Genomic DNA, 24,804 nt, shown 5'->3' on the forward strand with positions numbered 1-24,804 from the left:
TTATTCTAATGGGGAGGATTTGTTAAAAAATAGAGCTGTCAAGTTCTTCCTAACAAAACCAGACTGCAGTCTTCAGTCCAACCTGCTTCACTTTCTTGCCCTGGGGACATACCATGGGAAGCCCTGATCTTCTCCTTGCCCTCTCCAGTGGATCTGACCCCAAGCACACATGAGGTGTGACTTTCCTTCTCTTCTGCATGTTTTGAAGGTCCTGGCATCATTTCCATGTTTCTTAGCCACAGAGCAGTTGCAGGGCACAGAAGGGTACTCTCCTGCTGGTAGAGGGCAGGCAGAGGCACTCTGCTGGATGTGCAAGCAAGTGGGTATCTGTGTGTGTGTGTGTGTGTGTGTGTGTGTGTATTGAGGATGGGAGGGGCTGCTGGAGGTACAAGTGCTGACAGCTGGGCTGCTGAGAACAAAGGTCTTGTGAGTGAAATCGCAGGAGGCAGGGCTGTCCGGATTTGAGGCTCACTGCTCCATACCTGCTCTGGCTTGGGATTCTAGGCTCTTCACCTCCCAGACCCATATATCTGGATACAGGGCATGTGTGCCAACATGGGAGAAATAACACACTTGCAACTCCTTTTGAATTTCTTAAAAGGACCCTGCCAAATACGGTGGATGTATAGCTCCCAGTTTCTGTAGCATCTATTTTCCAACTGTCTTCAGATCTTTGGTTAAAAATTGTTTAGAGTCAACTTGTGGGGGTGGGGCCAGCTTTTTTTATTGGTTATGGAAAATGAAAAACCCCAAGAAAGTGTGGCCTGGGAAAAAGGATCAAAAAGCCATACATTGTTAGCTTTCATCTCTCCCAAGATAATTCCTTCCCAGATGCTGGCTGCAGGTGGGGATAAAGGATTTCATCAAACCTAAAGTGATAGCCTCTAGAAAACACTAATGTCTTCAGTGATAACCCCTTTTCAAGTGCTAGCCACTGACTCCCAACCCAACAATTAAAATTCCTGAATGCCCAGACTGACATGCTCACTAAATCATCCACAATCTATATAAGCCTAGTCCCCTCCTTTGTTCGGTGGCTCATTTTCCACTAAGAAAGTGAGTCCAATACTGTAAATGTAGTCCTGTTCCTTAATAAAAGCTGAAATGATCTATGAAGTTTGTGTCTGGCCCAGTCGCTTTGTTCTAACACTTTTCTGGGCCTGAATATTCTTGCATGAGGACCTTGCTCCTCTTGGAATAACAAATGTCCCAGTGTCAATCTCTGCCTGGGTTAAAACAGGAAAGGCTGGAAAGGTCCTGCATCAGCCCTAAATGTGTTGCTCACTGTAGGCTCAGACCATCAAGGACCCAAGGTGAGTGCTCAGCCATGAGTGACATGCACATAAAAAACAGGGAGTTTGACCAACAGCCACAGGGAGCCTTCTCTTAGGTATGAACACCTAGGAGGTGGGGGCTTGGTATGTTAGAACCCCTCCCCCCAGCCTTCATTTAGAAAGGCTACCCGCAGGATCCTATCTTCACTGCCTCCTGTAACCAAGTCTCCAGCACCACCGCCCCCATATCTACCAAGACTATGCCACAACCGCCAGTCATCCTGACAGCTAAAACCCTCACAAAATGTGATGGGGGCTATTCAAAATGTAATGAACTGATTAAGGGGAAGGTAAATTAAGACAGAAACCGGGGGACACATTTCCTTTAAACCTCTTACCCTGAGTACCACACCATCCTGTTGGGAGGCAGTCATGCAGCCCTCAAGCTGTCAATCAAAAGTCAAATGGAGGGAGACTTGGGCAGGACTCTGGTTGCTTCCTGGTAATAAGAGTACAGTATGGTCTGGCAGTGGGCCCCAATTAAGGTCTTCTTCAAAAGGAGAGAACACACAGAAAATTGACCCCTAGAAATATTAATGGGCACCATCAAGGCCTCTTTCTTCTGTCCTTTATCATTCCTTCTCTCCCTCCCTCCTCCTCCTCCTCCTCTTCCTCTTCCTCCTCCTCCTCCACCTCCTTCTTCTCCTCCTCCTCCTTCTTTTACTTCTTCCTCCTCTCCTCCTCCTCCTTCTCCTTCTCCTTCTACTTCTTTTTCTTCTTTGTTCTTTCATCCTCCTCCTCCTCCTCCTCCTCCTCCTCCTCCTCCTCCTATTCCTCCTCTTCCTCCTCCTCCTCCTCCTATTCCTCCTCCTCCTCCTCCTCCTATTCCTATTCCTCCTCCTCCTCCTCCTCTTCCTCCTCCTCCTCCTCCTCCTCCTCCTCCTTCTTTTTCTTCTTTGTCCTTTTCTCCTCCTCTTTCTTCCTCTTCTTCTTCTTCTTCTTCTTCTTCTTCTTCTTCTTCTTCTTCTTCTTCTTCTTCTTCTTCCTCTCTCTCTCTCTCTCTCTCTCTCTCTCTCTCTCTCTCTCTCTCTTTTCTCTTTCTCTTTCTCTCTCTCTGTATTTGTACAGGGGATTGAACACAGGGGTGCTTCATCCACCAAGGCACATCCCCACATCCTATACTTTTATTTTTTTAATTTTCAAACTTTCATGACAGGGTCTGCTAAATTGCATAGAAACTCACTAAGTTAATGAGGCTGGCTTTCAACTGGTGATCATTCTGTCTCAGCCTCCCATGTTTTGGGAATTAGAGTATGTGCCACCATGCTCCGCTTGTCCCTGAATTTTATTCTTCAAATTTGCAAAACAAGAACCCAGAAGAAAGTTGGCCAGATGTGGAATCTAGTCTCATCACAAAACTGGTGATCAGGTGAAGTGCACCATCCCTCTTCTCTCTGAGAGAATCCACTCTCTTCCTATGGGAAATAGAAAGGCTTATGGTTGTCCATTTTGAAAACGTAGCTTTAATTGGATCCAATGATAGCCATTTTGACTATGGTCCTTTATTTTGCCTCCCACCCACCCCCAATTTTATAAACAGCCAGTCTTGTAGATTGTAATCTGAGCTCCTCCAATCAGAGTAAAGGCCAGTGCTGCCTTATGTTAAAGATATCAGCAGGCCGAGTGGCCACAATTGATAACCAGCTTCTGTAACATGGCCTCTGCGAGAAGTAAAAGTTGGCCTCACCCACCCACTCTGGAGCTCATGTTTTATTTCTTTCAGCATCCTGATGATAGGTAGTATCTAGCAATGAGCAGTGAATGCAGGCAAGGTCACAAGTGTTTCTAAGTCACTTTAGGGTCTTTTTAAAACTACTTCCAAAGTAGACAATAAAGCAATGTGGTGGTAGTTAATTTGCAGAAAATTAAAAAAAAAAAAAGATAAGAAAGGGAGCTAGTTGGAAAACATATTAAAAGAAAAGGATTCATGGGACTAACCTCTTGAAAGGGTTCATTGATGTTGATATAAAGCCAGGAATTATGGCCAGAGGTGTCTCCATTTTTCTAGGAAGAAAAATTGCTTCAAAAGCACAGGGGCACTAAGGTAACTTCTCACTAGCTATTGACCCCAGTGCCCACATTAACATGGGATCGACTTGTAGATTAAACTCCCATAAATAGGAATACCACCATGACAGTTCTGGAGAGGATCAAATATAGTCAAAGACTCCATGACTTGAAGTGAAGGAGGAGTTGAACACTGGAGAGGAAGAGTACAGAGGTGGGCCCCAGTTCTCCTGGTGAACATCAAACAGTAAAAAGTTTGGAGAAAGCATTGTCTCCTTTGTTTTTCTCTGCTAAGAGATGGCCCACTCTCCCTCTGGAGAGTGATTTCTACTTAATCTTCATTTGCTTTTAACTTCATTTTCATCTCATTTTCACTTATAATATCGTCCTTCTGCATGCTTTTGGTGTCTAATTTTAAATTTTCTTTCTTCAAAACACAAGAACTGAGGTTTGGAGTTTCAGCTCCCTGCTTCCCTGTGACACTGGTATTTCTAACATCCCTTGAGATTGTTTCATTTCCCCCTTTCCTGTCCTTTCTGAATGACTCATACCTTTAACTCTGAGCACCAGTCTGAAGTTTTTCTGACCTGATCTCAAGAACCCTTCACAGTGCCTCAGTTTCTAGGGAGGCCCCAGCCACATTGTTTCCTTTCATCCTTAATACAAGATGCTTGTTCTGACATGGGGGTTATTTCCAGTTTTCATTTGTTTGTTGGCTGATTTGCTTGTGGTACTGGGGATGGAAACAGGGTCTTATGTGTTAAGCAAGCAGTACACAGCTGAGCTGCATCCTAGTCCTTTCTGAGACAGGGACTCACTAAGCTGTGCAGGCTGTCTTTAAGCTTGCGACCCTCCCACCTCAGCCTCCAGAGTGGCTGAGATTATAGGTGTTGCCCATGTGCCCAGGATGAGTCATAATTTTTTAGTGGTGGTTGCCACCCCCTAACAGAATTGCATGGCCAGCTAGTGGGTCACTGTCCTCCTTACAGGGGACTTATGATGCTAATTCATTTATTTCTTAAATATGAACTACAGAGATATCAGAGAAATTCAAGTGGGGACTGCTGAGAATTCTCGCCTCAACAAAACCAGTGAGACAACTTGAAAAAAAAAAAAAAAAAAGACCAAATCAGCTTTTTAAGAATTCTGGAAATTAAGAAAAAAACACTACCTTTTATTGGTGTGCATTAATTATACAGGATGGTGAGTTTCATAGGGGTGTATTTGTACCTATAGGGGAAACATAATTTGGCCAATCTCATCTCTAGTATCTTCCCACTCCTCCCCGTGCTCCTACCTCCTGATTCCTCCTCTACCCCAAATGTTTCCCTTCAACTCTCCCTCTTAAAATCTTAGCTTGCTCATGTCTACAGAGTCCTTCCGGACCACATAGAGGAACACAGAAAGTTTTATAAGAATTCTGGAAATTAACCTGTGGTGACAGCAATTTGGGAGCATTTTTTAAGAAAAATGCTGGGGCTTTGTAAGTACAGTGACTTCTATAGAAGTTTGACTTGGCTCATCCCTGATACCCACTCCAATCCTGTGGCAGCCTTGAAAAGAACAGGGAGATGGACTCCATCTGTGGAGTTCCTGGAAAGCATCCATCCTTAGCAAGGCTGGCTTTCTTTGACCTGTGTGTCAGCCCTAGAAAAAGAGGACAGTTAAGCTCCATGTCCCTTAATTGCCCTTCTCTGTTCACAAGAATGTAGCCTTGGGGCTGGGGATGTGGCTCAAGTGGTAGCGCGCTCGCCTGGCATGCATGCGGCCTGGTTTCGATCCTCAGCACCACATACCAACAAAGATGTTGTGTCCGCCGAGAACTAAAAAATAAATATTAAAAATTCTCTCTCTCTCTCTCTCTCTCTCTCCTCTCTCACTCTCTCTAAAATAAATAAATAAATAAATAAAAATAAAGTGTTTAAAAAAAAAAGAATGTAGCCTTCTCTGTTCACATTAATGTAGTCAAGACATTAATTAGAAAGTAAAGCTGGACTAGAATGTCCATAGTACACATTTTCTCAAATCCTGATTAGTGTAAGACATATGTCATGTTTGTATAAATATGTCAAATAAACTCCAATGTCATATATAAGTAAAAAGAAAAAAATATAAATATAAAAAAGCATAATAATGATGGCTAAGTTTGTGCCATGGAATTAAAGCCTGGCCTATAGGGTTCAGTGCCAGGAAGGGGTTGGCCCCCTGGGTCAGCATCACTAGCTCTGGAGGGCTCTGCCTGAGTCTCTGAGCAGGTCATCCTCTTGTGTGGTCCATCTCTCTTTTGGGTACTGCTGGCTTCCTGTGGCTGTGCTGGGTTCCCTTACCAATTGGTCCTCTACATTTGAGCTGCTGCTTCTAGTACCAACCCAGAGGAATCTCACAGAGGATGCACTGAGCCCAGAAAGTCAGACTCAAAAACAATCTTTATTTTTCTTTTTTGCAGTTCTGGAACCTAGGGTGTTCAGCACACTAGTCAATTGATCTACTCCTGAGCCATGTTCCCAGTGCTTTTTCACATTTTACTTTGAGAGAGAATCTATAAGTTGCTAAGGCTGGCCTTGACCTTCCAGTCTTCCTGTGTCAGCCTTCTGAGTTTGGGGATTATAAGTGTGTGCCACAATGCTGCCTAGAGCAATGGTTCTTCCTAAGGGTGAAGGCCTGAGGATACTTTTCAGAATGAGTGATATGTTATCTTGATTGGTAGATTCACAATCAAGGGGGGACATTAAGCTATTTCTTTGTATTTAAACATTACTTCAACACACACAAATATTTAAAACATCTGCAAAGAAGGGGGGTCTAGGGTTCCACCCATGTCTCTAAGGCCCTCTTATTTCTCAGAGTTTTGGACTGCTCAGATCATATCCTGTCCTGTTTTAATTCCTAAGAGTGTGGACATGCTGGACTGTGGATTTTGCCCCTGAGGCTTCAGAAATGGAGGCCCCCTGGGCTGCTTTGGGTCCATGACCACCATTGCTCCATATGTGAAGATCAGAAAGCTGTCCTGCTGATTGTAGGGTGCATTGGCCTCAGGTGGAAGTGGGAATCCAGGGAGGAGATGCACCTCTGAGCAGACTTTTCTCCCAGGGCTGGACCTGCTACCTCTCTGCGTCAGGTTCCTGCTGTGTTTCTGGGAGGACAAGTACAACATGCTGGATTGGATTCTGGTTTCCTTGTTCATCCTCCTGCACTCCATAGCCATGCCCAAGATGCAAGTGTGGACCAGGGGTGGACACACAATGGTGTGACTCCTTGTCCTTGCTTTCCTAGTGTCTGAGTTCATGGGGTGATTTCAGTCCCTACTGAACATGATGTCCTTTGGTCATGCACCACAGGAGTCTCCTCAGTGCCTCGCCTCCTGCCAGTGTCCCCTTCTGTTCCCCCAGCACACTGGGATCCACATGGGCTTTCTGCTTGGGACAGGCAAGGCCTGGCAGCGGCTATGTCCACCTTGCCTCCAGAACTCAATCCTTTCCCTCTGCCTTCCCAGGTGTCAGAGGAACGGGTCCTTCTCTTGCAGCTGGTCAATGGCCTGTACTGCCCTCCCATCGAGGCCTTCTGGGATGTAATACTGAACCAGGTCTTGAAAGGTATGTGGCTGGGCTGAAGTCACTGTGAGCTCACACTGCCCTCAGTTCCACTGCTCTCTGTTCCTCGGCCCTGGCTTTCAGGATGTGAGGACCAGCCCCAGGCATTAGGGAGATGCTCACCTTCTTGCACCATTATGAGATGGACACACATATCTACAGTGGGCACTGGGCCCCAGAACACCCTGCTCTCTGTTTCATCAAGGACCATAGTGCCCCAAGTGTAGCTCCCCCTGTCACGTGGGTCTTGCAACTCTGATATTCTTATTAGGTGTAACAGAGTGGCCTGACCCCTAGGCACTCAGCTGTCCTAGAGTGCACACATCTGAAGCATTAACTACACCATGGTGCTGGAACTCGACAACCTCCTGGAGGACTTCCACAGGCATGGTGCTGCCCTGGTCTTCATGGGAAGGCATGGCCTGAACCCCTGCCTCTGAAATGTGTTCCTGACAGCCTAACTTTTACCTTCTTCCTGTCTTCCAGGGGCCACTCCCCTGCTGTCAGTACTGATCCATGTCTGCAGCCAGACTGTATTAAGTACTGGGGATATCGGGCTCCAGAGCCATGCTTGTGGCTCATGGTTGTCATGTTCTTGATGGTATGGGCACAGAACTCCTCCTGGTAGTCTTTAGAGAATATTCACATAGAGATCTCTCCCCTGACAGCAGATCCCTGGGCAGGCTCTCCTCCCTCCACGTACCTATGTGGAGACGAAATGGCCCTCTCCAGAAACTAGGGCTTATTCATCTCAGCCACCCACTCTGTGGGTTGGGGGCAGGAGGGCCTGTGCCCTGGACTGGAGCACATCTGTCCACAGGTGCCAGTGTTCCATGCTCTACTGGCTGCTGACCTAAAGGGATTTCAGTACTTCTCCATCCTGGGGAAGGCAGGTGGGTACAGGGGACATTCTCTAGTAAAAATATCCACATTTCTGAGAACATTTATTTTCTCATGGTTAGCTACTGTTATCAAGTTCTTGTTTATGTGCAGAAAGTGATAATGATAATATAAGTGCTATTTCATGTTGTTTAAGACTAAATGGACAACCTTCCAATATAACCTTTTAGCATAATTAAAGCAAACAGATTTGACATTCACATTGTGCATTAAAAGAAAGAGCAGAGAATGAGAGGATCACAGAATGAGAAGGAATATGATATTTTAAAAAATATTTATTTTTTTAGGAGTAGTTGGACACGAGACCTTTATTTTATTTATTTATTTTATGTGGTGCTGAGGATCCAACTTAGAGTCCTGCACATGCTAGATGAGCACTCTACTCCTAAGCCACAACCCCAGCCTGAGAAAGCATATGTTTGAATTGCATTTTTATTATATATAAGCATATATGAATGCCAAAAAGTTGTGGCATTCTGGTGTATTCTAGTCATTAGGAACTAGTAGGTGACATGGGGGACAGAGGTAGTACCTCTGATCATAATGTAAACAGTCACAATCTTCATTTTTATTAATGAATTGGTTATGATATTTTTTGTCTTATGTCAGACCCTGAAATATAATAGAATCACATCCAATAAGAACCACATCTTATTCCCAATTATTTGTGATATATGGCACAGTATTTTGTTTGCTCCTTTCCACCCTATTGTTAGAAGCCAGAAACAATTCAAGTAAAAGAAGGTATTAAGTTACTACTATGTGCCAGGTCCAAGCTAAGAAAATGATATATACAAGGAAGTTTAGACATGGTCTCTGATCTTGAATACCACACAATACACTGCAGGTCATGTATTCAAAAATTGGTCATTTAAATATCATTGTGGATACCTCCCATACACTAATGTTGTCAATTCAAAAATAAACGATAGAAGATAAAGTGCTGCAATATTCTAAAAATAAGTCAGTATAATCTCATAGGGCAGAATTCCACATCAGAGATTTAGATCAGCCTCAGTGTTTAGACTAGATTGAAGGAAATTCTAACGCACGTTCTACCAGTTTTCACACTTGTTTCTTCTTTCGTGTGTACTTTGGTATTCACATTATCCTCAATCTCTAAATAAAGTTGAAATGGGAAAAAAAGAGAAAAAAAATAAAAATAAGCAAGCTTTTTCATTTATGAGACCAGAAAATGAAAGACTATTATTAAATAAACTTGATAGTGAACTTCCATCTGAGAATCCCTGTTAGGCTAGACAAAACTATCATGAAAGATTGTTTACAGTAACCCAAACACAAATGTGTGTGCATGTATTCGTGTGTGTGTGTGTGTGTGTGTGTGTGTGTGTGTGTTCATTATGAAGACAAAAATCAGATATCTCCCAATAATTATGTTGCAAGCCTCTTCCATACATAGGGCTGTGACAGGCAGTTTCCTCTTCTGTTTCCTAAGTGCCTGATCACTTTTGAGTAATTTTTAACCCTGTTTTGTTCAATAATTTACTATATGGGAGAAAATTGCTAGAGTTTTTCTTTTCTTTCTCTGGAGGAAAAAAAAGAACTCCTCATAGAATTGCATTTCCTTCAGGATCCCCATTGGTAGTCCACAGTGAAGACCTGTAATAAAGAAAAAGTGATGTTGAATGATGTTGAACAAGATGTACTGTGGAGTTGGGAGTCATTGGTTGCTGCTGCTATGCATGGAGGCCCTTCTAGTGTTTGAGGAGACAGCTGCCATTACTCAGGCACTCTGTCAGCTCTGGGCATGGCGTGAATCTCTCATGCTGTCTCTGCGCTGTGTAAGACACTATTGTGTCACTAGGGCAGACCCAGATGGGAGAGAGGCACGTCTAAATTCAGCAGTATGAAAAATAAATTTGTATTTGGTGCCACAGTCCAATAAATAATAGTTTAATATCAATCATCAGAAATAATTGCAAAACAACTAGATGTTCATACATAGAAGATATATTGTCCATTATGAGGCAAATGTATTAGCACCCTAACACTTACTCACGAAAATCTGAATAAGCATCATATCTCCAAGAGCAAATAACTTTAAGTTGAGTTGTTTGTCAAAATGAAATTGGATTGACCTTCAAGTGCCTTGTACTTCTAGGGTAGCAACTACAGAATAGCCTCATGTAGAGCTTCATTATCACAATTAGGAGATTTCTCTTCTATCACTGTCAAGATGAGTTAGTTTTCATCAATGAAATAGATATAAACCTCCTGCATGAAATACATATGTGTTCTCCCATCATCATACCTGAGATTTTAGAATCCCAGAGATCATCTATCTCTTGATCCCAAAGCTTGCTCATTGCAGAATCACTAGAGGGCATAGACCTTTCAAAAGACAGTTCCCTTTGCCTTACTTCCTGAATAAGTAGTTATATTTGTTTACTATCATTGCCATAGCAAAATTTGAAAAATCTTGTGGTTTAAATAACAAACAATAATATTGTCTCACAGTTTCAGAGGCTATGAATCAGAAATCAAGGTGTTGGCAGAGACATGTATCTATGAAGCCTAAGGGGAATACTTCCTCATCTCCTCCTAGTTTCTGGTGCTTTCAGCAATCTTTGACACTACATTACTTAAGTCTCTGCTTTCTCTTCACATGGCTTTTCTCTCGGTTCATCTGTGTGACTGTCTCTTGTACTCTTCTTATAAGGACTCCAGGTATATTGGATCAATGGCCAACTCTATTCCAAGATAACCTCAGCTTATCTAATTATGACTGCAAAGGTCCTATTTCCAAAAAAGGTACTTGAGATAGAACCTAAACATTCTTTTGGGTGGGGAGTAAAAATTTACTCCATATCATTGGCACTAGGGTGAGAATCACTTAGGTGATTTGGTGATGGCCACAATGAGAACCACTCATAAATCATTCCAATTTCCCTGGAAAGTACATATGTCCAGGGAGTTTCGGTTGATGGGGTCAGAATATAGATGGGTGATCTATGTAAAACACAATCCTATAGAATCCCAAATTATTCATTATGATAATCATTAAGCTTCCTTGATCTTGAATGAAGACCACTTGATATTCTTCAATTTAGTCAAAATCTCTATATGAAATATATTCTATTTTGAAACCAATTACCTAACTTTAACCTAAGAGTTTCACATTTTAAAAATTCTAGCAGCAGTACTATTTAGTTATCCAAGCAAGACTAAATAGGTTGGATGCATTTGCAACTGCAAGGAAGCACACAAATGCATAGACATTCACATTTATCTATGAAAGTGAAATATATTACTCAATGTGGTCTCTCAGATGTGTAGCTATTGTTCAGAGTAATGTAAATTTAAGGTTAAATGTGACTTATTTTTCTAAAGAAAGCATTTAGAGATGTGTAGTTATATGTCTGCAAAAATCAAATGTTCAAATAAATGTACAATAGCCTAGTCCACTTTCTGACACATGTGCCTCTCAAATTTCTTTTCAGCTATTTTCAGGGAGTCATTAAGGCTTGTCAGGTATTGATAAAATGAATTTAGAAACAAGGTTTATACTTCAGAGGGGAAGAACATAAAAATGTTTCTTCTACAAACAGAATTATATGCAATCACTGTCATGGTAAAGGGCAAAATTTGGGCGAGATTATAACAAAATGGGTCTCAAGAGCCATTGGAATATGTAATAAATAGGGACATACTGGCATTAGTCCCGTGACATGCAGAGATTCTATTAGCTTCTATAAAAGAATTAAAAAGCAAAATTGAGTTTGGTGTTGGATGATATTTGACTAAAGATCTTAAATCAGAACACAATTGCACCTACTGTCCTATTCCCTATAAATTAAGGAGATATCAGTTACTTTTCTTATTATAGAGTGAGAATCCCTAATCTGAAAATCTTGAAATGTTTTAAAATCCAAAACTGTTTGAGCACTGACATGAACTTTGAGAGGAAAATTCCACATCTGGTCTATGCAATGGCTCATATTTAAAACAATGGTAAACTTAAACTATTTTATACAATCACCTTCAGTCTATGTGGATAAGGGCATAAAGTGTACATGAAATATAAATGGTTTTGTGTTATAGTTATATTTATACAAGTGTATCAAAATTTTTAAAAATTCCAAAATCTAAAATGTTTGCTCCCAAGCATTTTGGATAGAGGACACTCAATCTGTTATATATCTCAAATGATCAAAATCAAGACCTTTGGAGGAAGATGTTTCCAACTTTAGACAGAATTGAGATTAATATGAAAAAAGTTGGAAGTTAAATAATGAACATAACAAACAAAAGGGTACATTTTTTATGTGTATACACACACATGTTTTCAATTGAAGTTGAATAAATTGGAATAATGTACTCTAAGAAAACAAATATTTACCATTAGCCTGTAAAATTATCAGGAACAAGGAACCCTTATTTGTAAATACTGATATATGGTTCTGAACATAGTTTAATGAAGAGAAATGGGCCAGGTGTAACTAGAGAATTTATATCCAAGATAATTGAAATTTGTGACATATACATAAAAAATGTTTGTCTTTTCTGATCCTGACATTATCTCAGACCCTATCTCAAATTCATTCTTAGAAGCTATAAAGGTAATCAACAATTTGACTAATCTGTTTATAGACTGGTATGACATGGGAAAAGCATAAAGTTGTTAACCAAGTCACTTTATAAATGTAAGTGATTTGCCATGAAATCAAAGAAATAATTCTCAAGCAAAGGATCAAAATTAAGACATTTGGAGAAAGATATTTCTAACTTGAGAGAGAATTGAGAGTAATATGAAAAAAATGGAAGTTAAATAATGAACATTGCCGCAGTCTTGGCTGGGCACAGAATCACGAGCCACCACATACCTTGTAGATTCAAACAGCAATTCTTTATTCCCAAACTCACACCAGCCTCTACACACGTTCTGGGGAAATCCAAGTTCTGCCGCACCATTCACGTCCCAAATACTTTCTGAATTCCACGAGAACTCAACGGGAACTCAGGCAGCAGGATATGCCTTATTCCCAGCAGCAATAACCTTAAACCAGGAACGCCCTAAACCCAAATTGTCTTAAACCGGGAACGCCCTAAACCCAAGGAGCGGGATACTTCCTAAAACCTGCAGGATACACCCTAAACCTGGATCCACCCTGGTCCTTGAGCAGGGTTACCTTTCTCAAACACACATGCAATGTCACAGCGAATTTCCAAGGCAAGTCCATTTAACATGGGGTACGCTGGCAAGGAAATTTCAATGCATCATTCCTACTTGGCAATGGCCCTCAGCAGAACATAACAAACAAAACAGTGCATTTTGTTCACAGTGGGTCAGAAATAAAGAGTAGAGGTTAAGTCTTCTCAGAAGTCTGGTGAGTTGAAAGTGTCTGAGTGAGGTTCACTGACCCCAGAGACTAGCCTCAGAAGCCTCTGTCACATTTGTAAAGATGAAATTCTCCAAAATGGCTGAGTCAGAATATTGGTTCTTTGCACATATTATTGAAGTCTCCCACACACTTCTTATGAACACTTACATTTAAAAGACAATGCTTGGGTTTTATAATGCATAAAAAGGTTCAGAGGTGACAGCTATAAAGAAGATAAGAAAACCAACTAGGATGGAACTGAGTGAGAAATTATAGTATGTAATTGAAAAGGGTTATATGAATTTCCTTAAAGAAATAAAAAAGGTAAAGGAAAATGAGCAAGTTCATGAGCTGACACCTGATTGAAAATGAATTCAGTGATTTGGAGGCAGGTGCTCAAGTTCAAGCAGAAAGGTGAATTTCATACAACTTGTAATGAATGGCAATGCCTTAGGATGTGTTCTTCTGACAGAATTCCATACTCTTGAATATTCTTGAGCAAAGATGGAGCTTTGAGTGGCAAACAGGAAAAATATGATGAATAATCATGGGAGAGGGGAAGAAAAATATTATTTATAAAAAGGCAGAAATGGGCTGGGACTGAGGCTCAGCGATATTACCCTTGCCTGGCATGTGTGAGGCACTGGATTTGATTCTCAACACCATGTATAAATAAATAAAATAAAGATCTATTTACTAAGAAAATAATTTAAAAAGAAAAAAAATTAAAAAATAAAAAGGCAGAGAGGACACAATAAAAATTAGATATCAGTTGTCGGGGACTAGAAGGAAATTTTCCTTCAAAGATTAGCCTGACAGCCCCCTGGGAGACATCCTGCCCAGGAGGCATCCTGCAGCTACCTATCTCCCTGGAACATCCTGCGGTTATCAGGATCATCAGACATCTTGCAGCTGGCAGTTTTACCACCCACATCCAGCAATTGCTGATTAGAGAGCTTCCCCATCCCCCAGCATATAAATACCCCTGTGTGAACAATAAAAGTTTGCAGCTTGATCAGAACTTTTGTCTTGCTGTCACCTTTCCTGTCTCTTGTCCCTTCATTCCTCCCCATCTAGGTTCGCTGCCCACGTTGATGTGTCCTGCCGGACGGGACAATCAGTGATATTAAATTAAAATTGTATCTCTGTTGTACAGTAAACATTTTTCTAAATAAGGAGTACCCTCTAATATAACATACAAAATATAGTAAATGCATAAATCATTTACGGTCATTTTTAAATTATCAAGTACTATGTGTCGTCTTCCGGTCTGTCCCCCACAGCTCCCGGGATCCCAAGTGTGTTCAGCCTGGAGTATCCGCGTGTGCTGCTGCGGCTGTGGTTAGTGATTGATGGATCTGGAGTGCGGAGGCTCTCCGCGGCCTCCTGGACGTCACCATGCCTAAAGTTCCAAAGGGAAGAAGTACAGGACAGGAAAAAAAAGTCATCCATCCATATAGTAGAAAAGCAGCTCAAATTACAAGAGAGGCCCACAAACATGATAAGAAAGAAAAGTTGAAGAATGAAAAGGCCTTACGTCTCAATCTTATTGGTGAAAAACTGCAGTGGTTTCAAAGTCAACTGGATCCCCCCAAAAAAATGGGGTATTCAAAGAAAGATGCTTGTGAATTAGTTGAAAGGTATTTAAATAGATTTAGCAGTGAGCTGGAGCAGATCGAGTTACATAACAGCATCAAGGACAGGCAAGGAAGGCGGCACTTTTCCTGGGAAACAGTTATCAAGCAGACGATGGAGCGGGAGAGACAGCAGTATGAAGGATATGGCCTTGAGATCCCAGACATTTTAAATGCAAACAATCTGAAAACTTTTAGGGAATGGGATTTTGATCTGAAGAAATTGCCAAACATTAAAATGAGAAAAATCTGTGCTAATGATGCAGTTCCTAAGAAGAGGAAGAGGAAAACTATTTTAACTATAGACAAAAATTTAGAGGAATTGGAACTAAAAGGTGAATCAAATAACTCAGATGAAGAAATGACTCCAGTAGCCTGATTGTCTTGAGTTGAAAATAATTTGAGAGCTTCAAATTACACACACATTAATTATGGTAAATAATTATCTAGACATAAGAATTTGCTATTGAACTCATTGTTTTATAAGGAGAGTCCTATTTGCAGTTTAAAATATGGTGTTATTTTTATTTAAAAATGAAGGTTGCATTTCATTTATATTAAGTTGCTGAAATAGATAAAAGTTGTATTAATCTGTTTTCAGTTGCTATAATGAAATACTCAAGGTTAGGTTACTTATTAAGAAAAGACATTTATTTAGCTCATGATTTTGGAGGTTGAAATCCACAAGTACTGGCTCTGGTAAGGGCCTCTGGCAATCTCACTTCACAGTGGATGACATCATAATCCATGCAGGAGGGTGTGACAGAAGGTAGTGAGACAGAACACCAGAGAATGGGGAGGGGCCAGTAATGACCTCTCACTAGGCCCATCTCTTAAAGGTACTACCACCACCTCTTAACATTGCCACACTAGGCACCACGCTTCTATTATGTGAGCTCTTGAGGGAGACATTCAAAAGTGATCTTTAAAGACATTTAATCTGAACTTTGTGCAGAGGAAAAGTAATGTGTGAGGACAAAATGTGTTTTAAATTTTTTCCTTATGTGGATTCAGGATTGCCTAATCTCCCAAATGGGGTGAATGTTCAGTAAACTGTTTTCCAAGAGGTTCCTGTGGATATTTCTTAAATTGTGATAATAACAAAATTGTGTTAAACCAATTCTTCTCTTAAACATTAAACCTATTTTTTTTCTTACAAATAGGGAAGAATTTGATAGTGAAGTCATATTCACCAATAGATTATACATTATCATTTATTTTTTTCTGAGCCAGAAGTAAAGGTTAGAAACAGAAAAAAAGAGTACTATGTGTCATACATAATATATATGTGCTATCATTTTATATTGAGTTGGCAGTGTTATTTACATCAGTAACACCACAAACATCTGGGTAGTATATTGTGCTCCAAAGTTACAATAGCCATGACATCACTAAGCCACAGGAATTTTTCAGTATTAAAAAAACATTACTTTATGTAACAAAACTTGAAAAATTAAAAATATATGGGACCACAGTTGTATGATGTGTTGACTAAAATGTTGTAATGTGAAACATGACTATATTAACAGGTAAATTGCAGCACTTCTTACGAATGATGGTATTAACTTAATTACAGACATAACATTGGGCATAGTTATGTACAAAGCTTTTTGTTATAGACCTAGGGTACAAGTTCCTCTTCTCCATGATCTCCATCTCTAGATTCAGCAGACATTTAAGCACAAAGTACCCATTGCTATATTTTGGATTTTGAATGTCCACAGGTCTCCAGACAGTGGTGCTATTGGGATATGATGGAACCTTTAGGAGGTGGGGCCTAGTAGAAGTCTGGTTATTTGGAGCATGCCTTTAAAGGAAGGATGAGAAGCCTGACTGCTCCTCTTCCTCTCTGTGCTTCCCCAGCCACCATGAGGTGAACAGATTTGCTTCCTCATGATTTCTATATCATGGTGTTCTGTGCTTCATCATAACCCAAAAGCCACACTGCTAACTGACCATGGTCTGTCAACTTTCAAACCATGAACCACATGAAACTTTTATCCTCTAGATTTATTTATTTTAAGGTTTTTTTCTCTTTAACCCATTTACTGATGCACATTCATCCTGGACTAGCTGAGTATAGATACCTTAGAAATATTAGTGTTAAAATATTTCCCTTTACAAAGACTGGTAAATGGGGCACAAATGCCAAAAGCAACAGTTTTTCCCTTGGTTTGTTTCATATGTTATTTTCACAGTTTTTAGAGCTCCTGGTGCCACTCTACAACCCACAGTGTGCACAAATCCTGATCAAATAATCCACCCTTCCATACACTAATGATAGCTTAACTGGTTCACAGGTTTCAAGACCCTAGTGTCCAGTGAGAGTCATTAGATTTCTCTAGAAAGAAAAAAAAAATAAATAAATAAATAAATAAATAAATATATATATATATATATATATATATATATATATATATATATATATAAATATATAATTGCTAAAGGGACTGTCCAGGCATTGTCTATGATGACTTCAGTTAGCCTGGTATCAATACTTTGCCTATAGCTGTAACTTGGTTCAATGGCAGAATAAGGTGACTCTTTTAACAATTTACAACTGACTTTTCCTTGCATACAAACACACACTCACTAACAGATGCACACATGCACGCACACGCAATCAGGCACATGACCAAAAAATAACAAAACAAATGCATAGAGGGCTTTGGTGGGCGAGAAGGGCTGCTAAATAAACATCTTTACAGACAGAGAACACTTAGGCTGCGGAAATGTCCCTGAGGTTTCTGAGAAGGCTGGTCAGAGGTCTGCATGCTAGAAGGGAACTTTTTGGAGGCTTTCACATCAGGCTGCTTGCCTCTGGGAGATGAGGGAAGAGTGGAATCCAGCTGGGAAAACATGGCCTTGTGAGCAGAGAGCAGGGAATGTTCAGTGGGGGCAGGCTCCTTGGAGACAAGCTGCTCCTTTGCAACTGCATATGCATTTGGCTGCTGGGGGCCCCCCCGGAGGCTGTGGGCTTTCTCAGCCTTGTCATCACTGGCACTCATATGGTCTGGCTTGACAGAGCTCTCACGTGTCTTTTTAGACAACAAGGTTGTCTTGCTGAGGTTCATCAACCTCCTAGTTTCCTTGAAGGAGGACAGACCCTTATCCTCAGACTTGCTGTCCCTCTTCAGACCAGACTGCACACTCATGCTGGGGAGGTACAGGCTGACCACAGAGGAGCTCCACACATGCTTGCTGTTACCTTTGCCCTCCCTGGCTCTGGCCTCGCTCACGCAAGGGGAGTTGGGTTTGGAGATGGAGGTAACACTGGCTCTGTGGGAACCCAGGCTTTGTCTGGAGTTCTCCCTACTCAATGTTCACTCTGAAGTCCTCTTCTTCCTAGGAGGGAAGGGGCCACTGGTGGCAGAGCCTGAGGCTTTTTTAGCAGATGTAGAGGAAGCAGTGTAATCAGAAGCTGACTTCTGCTTCTGTGGCAAGGGAGTTGGTGTGGAATCATGGGATTGGGCTGGTCAGGAGCAGGGCATGAATGCCTTCCACAGGCCCTAGAAGAATATCCTTTGCTTCAAGAGTGAGAAGGCTTTAGAGTAATGTTGACAGGAACAGAAAAGAAGGGGATGTATTTGAAAGAGATGATTCTTGGCTTGCCAAGGATGCTCTCCCCTTTGCAAGCTTTGATCTGGCTCAGAAATGCCTTTGGAACTGGGGGACTTCTTGGTTGTGCTCTCTGGTTCTATTTGTGAGTGAGCCTGGGTGGCCTGGGGTTTCACTTCTTTGACTGGAGAGAAGTCCATGAGATCATTCTGATCCATGCAAGCAATCTGGTTATTGTTATAAAATGCATAGGAGACATGTGGTAAGCGATCCCCTTGGGCTAAGTTTTTGCTCTGTGTATCTAAAATTGAACACTGGAATTCAATTTGGGGTATCTGACTCATCTCTGAACACACCCTACATGACAGCCAGGAGGGCTCAGCTAACAGCCTTGTGTTCTCATAGACTGTGACTATCACTTGCTTCCTGATAACTGCTGGAAAGGTTCCTCAAGCTGCCAAGGCAAGAGATGGAGACCTTGTCATCCACTGCTTCCCAGATCTTCTCTAAGGTGGAGGCAGAGCTGTGAACTGGAGAGTCCCCTTGTTACCGCTGATTACTGGTGATGAGTCCTTGCTTCCCCAGTGCTGAAGTATAACACCAGAGAAGCACGCTGAGGCAAGTTTAGAGTGGAAAGTAGAAGCTTAAATAAGGACAGCAGAAAAGACTTCTCCCAGAGGAAGAAAGGGACCCAAGAGGTGGAATCCATGGAAGGGGGGAGGTCTTCTCTCTTTTATAACTAAGGTCTTCATTTAGCTTTCCTGCAATTCTGTCAGCATTCCTGTCCTTTGTTCTCTTATCTTTCACTGATGGAATTTCGATGGGAAGGCCCAAAGGGTGGGGAGCGGGTGGGCCAAAGGAGTAATCTGGCCAGGAAGAACTTTTGGATTAGCATCTCCCTGTTTGCTGGGAGCTGCTTCATTCACATTTCCTTGGGATGGGCTCTGGGCCTTGGGAACATTAACATTTCAATTTCCCAAGTGCTGCTCTTCTTTCCCAGGCTCCATTCTCTATATGGCCTTCATTTTCAATTTTACTCAATATTAGACCCGATTTACCTACCTACACTAACTACCTATCTTTAAATCTGGCTTCACCCTGAGAGGTGGGAAGGAAAAATGGAGCACATCTGCAACTTCACAGACAGGGACCAAGAAGTTCTCTTGCAATTTTCATTAACAGCCAAGGAGCTGGTCACAGATGATCTGGAGGACAAGCTCTGACTCTGGACACTCCTCACAAATGGCCGCGTTGAAAAGCCAGCATCATCTTCACTCCTTTCCGCAGTCATTTCCATGGACTTGAAGAGTGAGGCCAGGGAGGTTCATCTGCAGGAGGCCGCTGAAGTCACACTGGCTTGCTTGCTCCCTGGAAGCTAGCTCACCCAGTGCTCGAACAGGGAAGAACTTGTGAAGCTGGCTACTGAGCTGTTAGCCCACCATGATGGGATGGCTATCTGCCTTTGGTAGAAGATTATATAGGCTGTCTGCGGGCACACTTTGTCCTCCGACAGCTGCTGCACATCACTGTCATTGAAGCAATAACAGAGGCCATCCATGGAGTTCTTCCAGTATGCTGGGTAGTGCCCCCCTTGCATGGTGCCATGGTGATTGCACACAGCATACAGGTAATAGATGTAGTCCTAAGGGTCCCTCCTGAGTCCATAGGGCTGCCTCCATGGGGACCAATGGGATAGAAAACTCCAGCTGCTCTGGCTTCTCTTGACCACATGAAGAGTCATGTCCAGGACAGTCAAGGGGATCTTGACCATGTTCTGAAGTTTCACATTCCTGTCACCTTTCTGTTGAAATCTCTTGAGGTGTATAGCACATGAGGCAGAGTGCACAGGCTCCGCGTGATGCTCCCCTCCTGCAGCTGCTTGCAGTGTGGGCAACACCAGGCATCATCTGGGGCCAGTCGTTCCTCTTTGGCTTACAGTTGGAAACACTGGGATAAAGTGCAGGTCTGAGGTTGATGATGCCCCTCCTTCTGTAGGCGGACACTTTCTGCATCTGGGATGTACTCATCTTCAGTGTGTACAAATAAGAAATTTTTGTCTCCTTGTCCCATCCTACCACTAACTTCTCATGAGCAGTGCCACCTGGTCCATGAGATTTTAATGCCCTTTCTACTGTTGGGTGGCACAGGGGCTGTTCCTCCTGGGGCAGCAAGTATGTAATTCCCACAAAACTGACCACATGTAAACTGAACGGACACACTTGAATGCAAACAGTAGGCCTCAGGAAATACTTCATCTTCTCCAAAATTGTCTACTGCAGAAGGTCCCATGCTATCATCTTCTCTAAGTGCAGCATAAAAGGCAGTTCAAATCTCCTTCCCTGCTGCCCAGTGCAGGCTCAGTTACACACCAGCATGACAATCTTGTCACTGCCTGCTCTGGTGGTGGGCAGGTCCAATTCCCCCTGCTTTGCTGCAGTTTGTGTAGAGGAAGACAGTCTCTGATGATCCAAGCCAAACTTCAAGTGATTGAGATTGTTGTTTAAGTGAATTCTTCTTTGACTGAGAATTCCTTCAGGCCAAAATATTTCTGGAGTCTTAAAGCAAAAATGCCTTCACTTTCATGGATTGTCTCCAGGTCATCTGTAACACAAAAGGAAAAGTGGAATCTATCATAGTATATTTCTGTCAATGCAATCTGATCAGTGGGGATCTTTGTTTCCATAGATATTGCTTCCTGAAGTCTGGAAACAGTCCCCAACAGAGGCACAGCCACAGCAATCCTCATGCAATGAGGACATTTCCCTTGATACACTACAGTGAAACAGAGAGGTTTTGTGTGGGTTCCAGGAATTGGCAAAGAAATGCAGAGGAAAGATCCAAAGTGTTACTCTGTTTCTCACAATGAGGACATGTCAAAGAAGATCTGTAATGGGCTTGAAAAAGTTCTTGTACAAAAGTGCTACACACAGGAGAAGATGGTCCCACGGGCATGATATCAGTCTCTGATGGAGGCCTCAGAGGAGGCTGGCCCCCCTGCTTTCCAGCAGGATTGAGGTCTTTATTAAGGAGATACAAAAGCCACAGCAGAGACTCCTGGGCATCATGCTGGGATTCCCCCATCCTGAAGTGCGTTATTTGACAGAGTACTCTTTTTTTTAAGAGTTAAACAACTGTGTAATTTTATTTCATATGCAAAAACATATTCACATGTCAACATGTATTGATATGATGGTACATAATAAATACATCAGTTAAATTGTTAGTGAATATTGCAGATTAAAATATTAGGGAACATATCTTGAGGTAAAAATCATAGGTTCTCCGTGTTAGTTTGTCTGGCTGTCTCTGACTTTCAAATGACAGTTTTAACCAGACCAATAATTATCTATTCTCTTATTTATAAAAGAGAATATTTTTCTTTTCAGAAATAGAAGTTTTAAAATCTTTCTTGAAATTTATCTCTAGCATTTCCTTGGCCCCACCAACAATCAATGTTTCTGTAGAGTATCATAATTGTCTGTATTAATAATAAGTATTTCTTCTTGCTTATTATTTCTTCTTGCTTAGAATAGAAAACCACATTTCAGCATCTTTTTTTCTGGAATTACAATTGGACATTAATCACCATACCTTAGCTTTTTTTGTTGTTGTTGTTGTTGTGCTGATGGTAAACCCAGAGCCTAGCGCATGGTAAGCACATGCTCTACCACCATGCTACGCCCCACAGCCTAGCACTTTAGCTTTTTAAAATGGAATAATGTCAATTCCCTTAGCTTGCTTCAAAGACTTAAATTAGATCTTTTTATCTATGTTTCTATTCTTTTTTTGTTTGTTTATTTATTTTTATTGGTTATTCAAAACATTACAAAGATTGCAGAATCACATCGGTTACACACCCACATTTTTACATAATGCCATAATAGTAACTGTTGTATTCTGCTACCTTTCCTATCCTCTACTATCCCCCCTCCCCTCCCATCTTCTCTCTCTACCCCATCTACTTTAATTCATTTCTCTCCTTATTTTTTTCCCATTCCCCTCACAACCTCTTATATGTAATTTTGTATAGCAATGAGGGTCTCCTCCCATTTCCATGCAATTTCCCTTTTCTCTCCCTTTCCCTCCCACCTCATGACTCTGTTTAATGTTAATCTTTTCCTACTGCTCTTCCTCCCCGCTCTGGTCTTAGTTGCTCTCATTATACCAAAGAAGACATTTGGCATTTGCTTTTTAGGTATTGGCTAGCTTCACTTAGCATAATCTGCTCTAATGCCATCCATTTCCCTGCAAATTCCATGATTTTGTCATTTCTTAGTGCTGCATAGTACTCCATTGTGTATAAATGCCACATTTTTTTTATCCATTCATCTATTGAGGGGCATTGGGGTTGGTTGCACAGTCTAGCTATTGTGAATTGTGCTGCTATGAACATCAATGTGGCAGTATCCCTGTAGTAACTCAAAAAATTAAACAATAAGAAAATAAATAACCCAATCAACAAATGGGCCAAAGACCTGAACAGACACTTCTCAGAGGAGGACATACAATCAATCAACAAGTACATGAAAAAATGTTCACCATCTCTAGCAGTCTGAGAAATGCAAATCAAAACCACCCTAAAATACCATCTCACTCCAGTAAGATTGGCAGCCATTCTGAAGTCAAACAGCAAGTGCTGGCGAGAATGTGGGGAAAGGGTACACTTGTACATTGCTGGTGGGACTGCAAATTGGTGCGGCCAATATGGAAAGCAGTTTGGAGATTTCTGGGAAAGCTGGGAATGGAACCACCATTTGACCCAGCTATTGCCCTTCTCGGACTATTCCCTGAAGACACAGTACTCTTGAAGTCGCAACTGTGCTGCAGGGTGTACTCTAGGGTCCAGAGGGCCCGCACAGATGCGCAAGCTTCTCGGTGATCTAGCCCTGGCTCCTTTGCTGCTCGGGTCAGGGAGAGCTCCGTCTGCCCTCCCCAGTACTGGCCCAGCACAGGTGCTCCGGAAGAGCTGGGTGTTGCTGAGGCGCTGCAGCGAGGTGTTCAGAGCAGGCGTTGCGCGGTTGCAGAGCCCCCCTACCTCCCGGCACCGGCTCTGGGCGCAGACGGGCAGGCAGGCCAGCGGGCCAGGCGGGCCAGACGGGCCAGGCGGGCAGGGCGGCAACGTGGGCGCGGTTGGGGCGCCGGGCAGAAGCAGCTGCTGCGGAGGCTGCCACTGTCCTGGCAACGCCCTCTGGAGCGAAGGTGCGAGAGCGAGATCAGCGTCTTGAGGACGCTGCTCCGAAGCTGCCCACTGAACAAGCCGAAGAGGGCGAAGAGGCGCACCGAAGTGGGCGAGGAGGGGCGGCTGCCGCCGCCTCCCACCGGCCGCTCCAGAACAGGCGTTCTAAGGGAGCACTTTTCCTTCCCGCCCGCTGCCGCCATAGGAGGCCCGGCCTGGAACACTACCTGGGACTTGGCGGCAGTCGCCATCGCTCCTCACCGCGCACACCCGCCTGGGACCGGCCAAGGCCACCAATTCATCCCACCTACAGCCCTCACCGGCTTGGGGGCTTCATGCCCAAAACACACCCCAGAGGCAGCTGAGCCAGCAAATGAACTTATTTCAGGATTTTCCAGTTAGGAACATCTGACTACCACACCTGTATTATGCAACTTCCATTATGGAACAAGGTTATGTGAATCCATGTATGCCATACACTGCACTCACCGTGGAGACAGCAAGAAGGAATAAATGATCTTCACTGTAGGGAGAGTGTGAAGCTAATGGCAAAGCTATATATAGGGAGACAAAATACAAGCCAAACTGATGATCAAAGCCAAACTTCAAGTGGACCCAGCATGGAGGAGAAAACTTGCTGTGTGACAGAGGATGTGGATGTGAAATGTGGATTACATGAGGCATAGTGGGATGTTTGAGATGAACTCCAGGCAGCAGGGAACAGTCATGGCAAGAGGAACTAGGAAAATATAGACACAATGCCATTTCATTTTCTCTAAATCCAGATGTGCAAATTTAAAGTAACAAAGTTTAAGAGGTATTAATAAATTATTACTTTATGTACAAAATTTGAAAAGTGAAAAATTTACTAAACGTAAAAGATTATTAATTTTAACCTTGTTGAGTTAACAGTTTCTAAAATTTCATGTGACCACTTTAGCTGATTCAGGGAACTTTCTCCCTTCCTTTGTCAAATTTTATCTTCAAACTTCTATGAATGCATTTGATGACTTCCATTCTATAATTTTAGTGTGCATAAATATCTTAGTCCATTTTCTGTTGCTATTACTTAATACCACAAAGTAATTTAAAAAGAGCACAATTTTTTGTTTTGTTTTTTCCCACCTCATGTTTCTTGGAATCCAATGATGAGGTGCTGCAAATGGAAAAGTTATTTTTGTTGGATCCTCTTTGTAGACTCTCAAAGTGGTGTAAGGCATCACAGAATGAGGCAGAATGTACCAGTTCAGGTTTCTCTGCCTC

At 42.1% G+C, this 24,804-nt stretch overlaps 1 protein-coding gene, 1 long non-coding RNA gene and 1 pseudogene across 3 annotated transcripts in view; 2 read left to right on the forward strand and 1 right to left on the reverse strand.

Moving 5' to 3' along the window:
- Positions 1 to 24,804, forward strand: part of LOC308631121 — a 1,170,527-nt gene that overhangs the window by 1,073,790 nt on the left and 71,933 nt on the right. The gene's annotated exons all lie outside the window — the stretch shown is intronic.
- Positions 14,443 to 15,233, forward strand: LOC308631200 (translation machinery-associated protein 16-like). The gene has a single exon (XM_081262185.1). The coding sequence runs from the start codon at positions 14,572 to 14,574 to the stop codon at positions 15,184 to 15,186; it is 615 nt and encodes a 204-aa protein (XP_081118311.1). The 5' UTR covers positions 14,443 to 14,571; the 3' UTR covers positions 15,187 to 15,233.
- Positions 17,510 to 23,792, reverse strand: LOC308630480 (ubiquitin carboxyl-terminal hydrolase 31-like; annotated as a pseudogene). The gene is made up of 4 exons: positions 23,401 to 23,792; positions 23,163 to 23,303; positions 19,463 to 21,431; positions 17,510 to 18,906 (listed from the first exon to the last, which is right to left on the reverse strand). The product of its transcript is annotated as a ubiquitin carboxyl-terminal hydrolase 31-like (transcript).

This window comes from Spermophilus citellus, assembly GCF_964194105.1.
Source record: "Spermophilus citellus genome assembly, chromosome: 11".
In the NCBI taxonomy this organism is placed as follows: Eukaryota; Metazoa; Chordata; class Mammalia; order Rodentia; family Sciuridae; genus Spermophilus; species Spermophilus citellus.

What these genes read in the sequence shown, in the direction of transcription:
- LOC308631200 (XM_081262185.1), top strand. Translation starts at nt 14,572, where the DNA reads ATGCCTAAAGTTCCAAAGGGAAGAAGTACAGGACAGGAAAAAAAAGTC.